We start from the raw sequence: 6,340 nt of genomic DNA, 5'->3' as shown, positions 1-6,340 counted from the left end.
ACTTAGGGATGTGAATACTTATGTAAAATCTATAGTATATTTAATTTTCAATACATTTGCAAACATTTCTAAAAACATGTTTTAACTTTGTCGTTATGGAGTACTTTGTGTAGTTGAGTGAGAGAAAAAATATATTTACTGCATTTTAAATTCAGTCTGTAACACAACAACATGTGTAAGAGGTCTAGGGGTGTCAAGGCACTGTATGTTAAGATGAATGCTCTAATTGTAAGTCTGCTGAAAGACTAAAATGTAAGCGTAATAGTAAACAATGTATTGTGTAACTTTGGAGTCATTTTTATTGTAAATACGAATAGAATTCCATGATTAAAGACAATCATGAATGAATTGGGAATAATGATGAGTGAGAAATTTACGGAGGTATAAATATTATACCCCCCCCCAAAATGCTAACCTCCACTATTATTGGTAATGGTGAGAGGTTAGCATGTCTTGGGGGTATGATATAACATGCTAACCTCCCCTATTATTGGTAATGGTGAGAGGTTAGCATGTCTTGGGGGTATGATATAAAATGCTAACCTCCACTATTATTGGTAATGGTGAGAGGTTAGCATGTCTTGGGGGTATGATATAAAATGCTAACCTCCCCTATTATTGGTAATGGTGAGAGGTTATCATGTCTTGGGGGTATGATATAAAATGCTAACCTCCCCTATTATTGGTAATGGTGAGAGGTTAGCATGTCTTGGGTGTATGATCCTCTGTAACTTTCTCACTCAACATTATTTACCATTCATTAAATTAAAGGTGACATTCTGTACAATCACCACATATGAAACATTTGATCTCCAATCCAAAACGCTGGCGTATAGAGCCAAATGAAAAGTTGTAGCTTCACTGTCCAAATAAATACGTAAGGGAGTGTACGTGAGATAAGAAAAGACAGTATGTCACGTCACACAGCCTTTAATAGTGACAGGTCACAATGGTACAGTAAGGGTGTGGCGTCATTGTAAACATCGTTGATATTAAGCATCTCAATCACATCACGATAAAGGGAAGGAGTTCCCATAGGTTGTTTGGTGACCCGTTACTCTACTCACAGAACCAAGGTCACATCCGTAGCCCAGCATTTTCATGTCTGTATTTATTCAAATTCAACTGGAGAGTAACTTCAAAAGATACTCATAGCATCTCTGAATCTTTATGTGACATTCCTCCTCCAGACCTGATTGGGTGTTAGAAGGCTCCATTACAGCTGCTTCCCTTTGTCACGTTTCCTGTTAGGACCGGCCTGAATCCCAGACCATAAATCTTCCTGTGTTAAAGAGTTACAACGGTCAACAGAATCATCTTAAATGGGATTTTCTTACATTTGCTTGTCTTTATTAATATTGCAGGTCTTCCGGTGTGACCATGCTGAAAAAGAGGTTAGACACCACAGTGTATTTCACAACAGGAGGATTTCAAACCAAACCAAATAGAAGGGATGTTATATCCTCTAAATAATCACACTCTCTATCCACCACATCTACATGTGTACTACATTTAGTGTGTATACTTTATACGTTTATACATTAGGTGAAGTAGTCAAATCAAGGGCAGGTATTTATGACATAAGCTACTGAAAGAATGTTCATGCTAGTGTTGAAGAGCAGCATGATTGAAGTTGTGCTGAATGCTGCACCTGTTGAGGCAGGTCTGAGGGTGTTGGGGCTGGGTCTTGTTCTGCCCATGTTGAGACTGGGCCTGGTTCTTCCCATGTTGAGGCTGGGCTGGGTGTGTTGATGTTGGGCCCCGTGCTGCCCCTGATGTTGCTGGGCTCGGGGTTGTTGATGTTGGGCCAAGTGCTACCCATTTTGAGGCAGGTGTGTGAGGGTTGAGGCTGGGCTGGGGGTTTTGAGAGTGGGCCTGGTACTACCCCTGTTGAGACAGGTCTGAGTGTTTGGAGGCTGGTCCAGGTGCTGCCCCTGTTTAGGCTGGGGCTGATGCTGGTGGCCCTGTTAGGCCCTGTGTGCTGGGGCCTCCCGCTCTATTGCCCTGTAGGGTGAAAGGAACCGTACACATAAATAGCAACACAAGAATATAGATGGCGAGAGTAAACAGTACCTGAACATATAGAAGAGCATGTAGGCACTCCGGGCTCTGGTCCTCAGCACAGTGGCTTCATTGGACACTGACACCTGGCTGTCGTTACAGCAGAACCAGTTTCCACTGGCATGCAATATGTCACTAATGTAGTGCCCTGTGGAACAAGGAAGAGAGACTAGAGGTCAAGGGTCAGGCTATTGTGGGTAATAGAGTGTGTTGTAACAGTTAAACAGTTCATTTTGGTCATGTTTTGAAATCAGAGATAAACAAATACACATGGCATTAAATTAGGCATGCCTCTCCATTCTTTTGAATTAAATTGAGCAAACTCTAAACATATTGCAGTGCTTGTTGGGATGACACTTCACTCTGAAGCCTGCAGCCTTGCTTGCTTGGCCGAAGTGGCTGTTGGAGGGTCTAATTATCCCCTAAAACAGGGTTCCACAAATGGCGGCCCGCGGGACAAATTTGGCCCAAGGGTGATTTTATTTGGCCCCTATGTTTTCTGTCCAAATAAAACATAATTGTTAAAAGACTGTAAAAACACCAGCAAATCAGCTCCAAGTGATTTTCATTTTGGAAATCTGTTTCAAAGTGTTCCCACGCACAATAAAGAGATGTATGTGGTTGTACACAAATGTAAGCAAGGTTTGAAATGAATCAAATATTATATCTGTTTGGCGTTCCTACGGTATATTTGCAGTCTACAAATTATTATGCAAATTGAGATCCAAGGAGAAGGGAGTGATTTGGAATTCAGCTGATGTCATATGTATTGTGCATCTGCATGTGTGTGTTTGATGGTATTTACTTACCGGAGTTTGCGGAGCCTCCCAAATGAGAGACTACGCCAGTCAGCTGGTAGTAACCATTCACTGACTGTACTGGCTTCTGCTTCTGTAAGAAAACACATGTGATCATAGGATTCTCATTTCCTCTACAGTCCACCACACTGTCTACAGTCTACTACAGTACTAGTCTACTACAGGTCTACTACATCGTGTACTCTTCATAACTATCTCAGTGTCCTGTCATAACTTATTTTTCACTGGTTTCACTCTCTCTATCTCTCTCTCTCTTCTCACCACTGAGGCTGTCAGCAACACTTTCCCTGGTTCCTGCTCATTTGAACCTGAGGGGTCAAATAAACATATCAAGAGCTGTGAAAACGTGGTCACTTGTCTGAATTGCTCTGGACTAAAACAGCTCCCATACATCACTAAAGATATCTGAGAAACATTTTAAATTGCAGCTTCCAGCTTCTCTGTCAGCAGGACCGTTTTGGGAGTGGGTGGTTTGTGTGGTGTTGGAGCAAGAATAGTGTTATGGTGCCATGACCTACCTGAACAGCAGAGGGCGCTGTCTTTTGCCGCTCCAGGTGGGCTGGAGACTTGGCTGGCGAGGGTCTGGGGGATGGACCCCTGGATGCTGGGGGCCTGGTTGGTGAGGGCCTGTGGGCTGGCACTGTGCAGGTGTGGCACCATGTCCCCACAGAGGGTGGAGAGCCTCAGCTCCGAAGGAAACAAAAGAGGAGCCTCCAGCTTCTCCAACCCCCCAGGTCCTCCAAACCTCTTCAGATGCAGAACCAGCACACTGCCCAGAAAGAGAGAGGAAGAGAGATGAACAGACAGACAATGAAACCAGTCAACAAAATAACAGATGAGAGAAATTTGTTTGGCGGTGCTCACCTCTAAGTCCTACAACCTGCTCAGGAAGGTAACTACTCCTAAAGGCTCAGGACATTAAACACTGCTAGTACTATGAGAGGTTATAAAGGGACAACTCACAGAGGCAGTGTGTGGAACTGCTCCACCTTTGAGGCGTGGAGGCCTTTACAGCCCTCACATGTGAATTCAACCTGTTCACTCTGGTTAGAAACAAAAGCATTACATAATGAATGATACCACTACAATAATAAGATAGCGTATTCTGAGGCAGTGGGCAGCTTGCCCTGGGTGTTAGTCTCTACATGCAGGGCTGAGCCCTAAGTGCTGACTTTGAAAGTGAGTGCTAGGCTGTTCAGCAAGGTGCGCTCAGGGCTGATGTCCAATGAGAGGTGGTTGTAGTCCTCTCTGGTAGACGACTCGCGCCCACAGCTTCAGAAGCAGGACAAAGAGAAGAAAAATGCATCAAGTCTGTTTCTGTTTCAGGTCTCTACAATGTTTCTGTTATGCCATGTGTTTTGTAATATTAATATATACTGTATATATATATATATATAGAAAGATCATGTTCTCAGTACATACACTACAACCAATGGGATCTCTTACCTGGTACATGTGCGCACCGACACAAGCTGGAACTCCAGCTGGGAAACAGGGCAGGTATAGTTCATCCCGAGTGTCTTCAGAATCATGCCCTCCTCCTTCAGCTGGCACAGCATATTGACAAGTAACTCGTGTGCGTCCTATGATGAGGAAGAGAAAGAAACACACCAAGATAAAAGCAAATTAAAAAGAGAAAATGAACCCTTGCAAGAAGAGCACTCGTACACAAGAGAGTAGTGCCTCAGTTACCTGTTGCGTGTCCCCCAGATACTTCAAATCGTATCCCGACAAGGAGTACTTGACCTTCCACATGAGGTCTGCTTTTGAGGCCTGGTTTGCCACACTGTCAGGTAGACCTGAACGGTGCACATCAGACAGACACCTGTAGGGGAGACAGAGAGTAAGTTAGCAGCCGACTGGATGGTGTCAACCTACTGGCTTACGCCTGAAGAGGCAGATGAGTATATACAAATATGTTTTATCTAGTGGCACCCCATCATTAGAAATGTTTCATTGGATTTGATGCAATTTCACCTTTGAGGACGGACAATGAAGCCAAACAACAAAAATGTATTGTTTATTCTCCTAAGATATTTGGTTGGATACTGCTCTCAATTCTAGAGCATTTAAAAAAACTACCACATTTCCCACGGTAAGGTGGAATGTTCAGTCAATGAGCATTATGGGTCATGTAGTCATTCTACACTTTCCAAATTGGCCTACAAAATGCCTACATCATAATCAGTGTGTCATTGTTGTTCCTCTTGGTTATGAAGATTCCAAAAACAAAAATAAACTGGAAAATAAACCATAAATACAATACACAGCAAAATATGAAGTGGTTAAGGTTAGGAAAAGGGTTAGGATTAGTGAAAGTGTTCTCCTAACCTGCTACGACAATCCCTTTCTGTAGAAGTGGCGTGAAAAGAGTGTCCCTTCTTTCATTTATGACCACAATTAATGGGTGTGTGGGGTGAGTGTCTGCTTCTGAGCCTTCCCTTACCTGAGCAGGTTGGAGAAGGGGGAGGAGCTCCAGAGTTGTTCCTGGTGCAGGATTTCCTTTGAGAAGGAAGGCAGGACCAGGAGGCACTGCAGGGTGGCGTTAAGGAAGCAAGTGTTGCCAATGTTAGGCAACCTGTGAAGAAGAAGCAGCCATCAGTACAAACATAGAGATTAATCATAACCTTCACATCTCTATAAAGTGATGATAATGGCAGGGGATAAGGGATACATTATATTTAACACAAAGAAGTGGATGTCCAATTCATGGGTTTATAAATATCTAATAAAACGGACATGCTAGATTGTAAGCCTTATCCCCATAGTATATCAGACACTGATCTCTAAACAAAAAATAACTTATATTCAATGCATTTGCAGTGTGTTGTGGTTTACCCAAGAAGTTCCATGTTGACCAGTTCCCCCCGTTCTCCTCTGGCCCCCTGGGTCTCTTCTGACCCTCTGGTGGCTGAGCTGGCCCTGGGAAGAGTCATACTTCTGGTGGCTGAGCTGGTCCTGGGAAGAGTCATGTTTCTGGTGGCTGAGACTGGTCTCTGGGGCATTGGACTAGAGTGTTCCTGCAGAGACAGAGGTCTGGAGGAAGGAGAGAAACAGGTCTAACGCCTCCAACACAGAGATATTATCACTCTACACAGTCTCTCTATTAAATACTGTACTGTACTATAAACACAGCTTAGTACTGCTGTTCATATAAATGCAGTGTACCAAGTAGACCAGGCCAATAGGTTAGTACTCTCTTTATCCACTAGATGTAGACAGAAGAGGCTAAAACTACAGTTTCAGGAAAATAACTTTCTGGGACTGTGTTTATCAAGTGTCTCAGAGTAGGAGTCTGATCTAGGACCAGTTTTGCATTTTAGATCATAGATCAATGAATTATTATGGACAGAGAGGACCTGATCCTAGATTAGCACTCATACTGTTGATTAACACTGACCCTGGTCTGGTAGCACTAAACCCAACTCTCCAAAGAGACTCTAGGATGGCACTGTACTTTA

General features: G+C 43.3%; 1 protein-coding gene across 3 annotated transcripts; it reads right to left on the bottom strand.

The window, feature by feature from the left end:
- Positions 1-914: 914 nt before the first annotated feature.
- LOC118941418 (ubiquitin carboxyl-terminal hydrolase 37-like) lies at positions 915-5,899 on the bottom strand. Of its 3 annotated transcripts, XR_005037632.1 has the most exons (10): positions 5,718-5,899; positions 5,326-5,457; positions 4,572-4,704; positions 4,326-4,462; positions 4,052-4,151; positions 3,843-3,922; positions 3,398-3,648; positions 2,871-2,952; positions 2,074-2,209; positions 915-2,004 (listed from the first exon to the last, which is right to left on the bottom strand). XR_005037632.1 is itself a non-coding variant. In XM_036953992.1 (9 exons), exons 1-9 carry the CDS (start codon positions 5,882-5,884, stop codon positions 2,197-2,199), a joined length of 1,095 nt encoding a protein of 364 aa, XP_036809887.1. In that variant the 5' UTR covers positions 5,885-5,899; the 3' UTR covers positions 915-2,196. The 3 variants fall into 3 exon arrangements, 2 of the variants coding, with proteins under 2 accessions (XP_036809887.1, XP_036809886.1); XM_036953992.1 differs by having other exon boundaries at positions 915-2,209; XM_036953991.1 differs by lacking the exon at positions 2,074-2,209.
- Positions 5,900-6,340: the final 441 nt, after the last annotated feature.

Source organism: Oncorhynchus mykiss, chromosome 19 (genome assembly GCF_013265735.2).
Source record: "Oncorhynchus mykiss isolate Arlee chromosome 19, USDA_OmykA_1.1, whole genome shotgun sequence".
In the NCBI taxonomy this organism is placed as follows: Eukaryota; Metazoa; Chordata; class Actinopteri; order Salmoniformes; family Salmonidae; genus Oncorhynchus; species Oncorhynchus mykiss.
The sequence above is the reverse complement of the archived record's forward strand: the minus strand, read 5'-3'. Positions and strand labels throughout refer to the sequence as shown.

Excerpts from the sequence above, each read along its gene's own strand:
- LOC118941418 (XM_036953991.1), bottom strand. The coding sequence starts at position 5,884 with ATGCCCCAGAGACCAGTCTCAGCCACCAGAAACATGACTCTTCCCAGG. Across the intron at positions 4,152-4,325 it reads TCGGTGCGCACATGTACCAG|CTGTGGGCGCGAGTCGTCTA; the intron begins GTAAGAGATCCC and ends CTGCTTCTGAAG. Across the intron at positions 2,005-2,870 it reads GGGAGGCTCCGCAAACTCCG|GGCAATAGAGCGGGAGGCCC; the intron begins GTAAGTAAATAC and ends TTCACCCTACAG.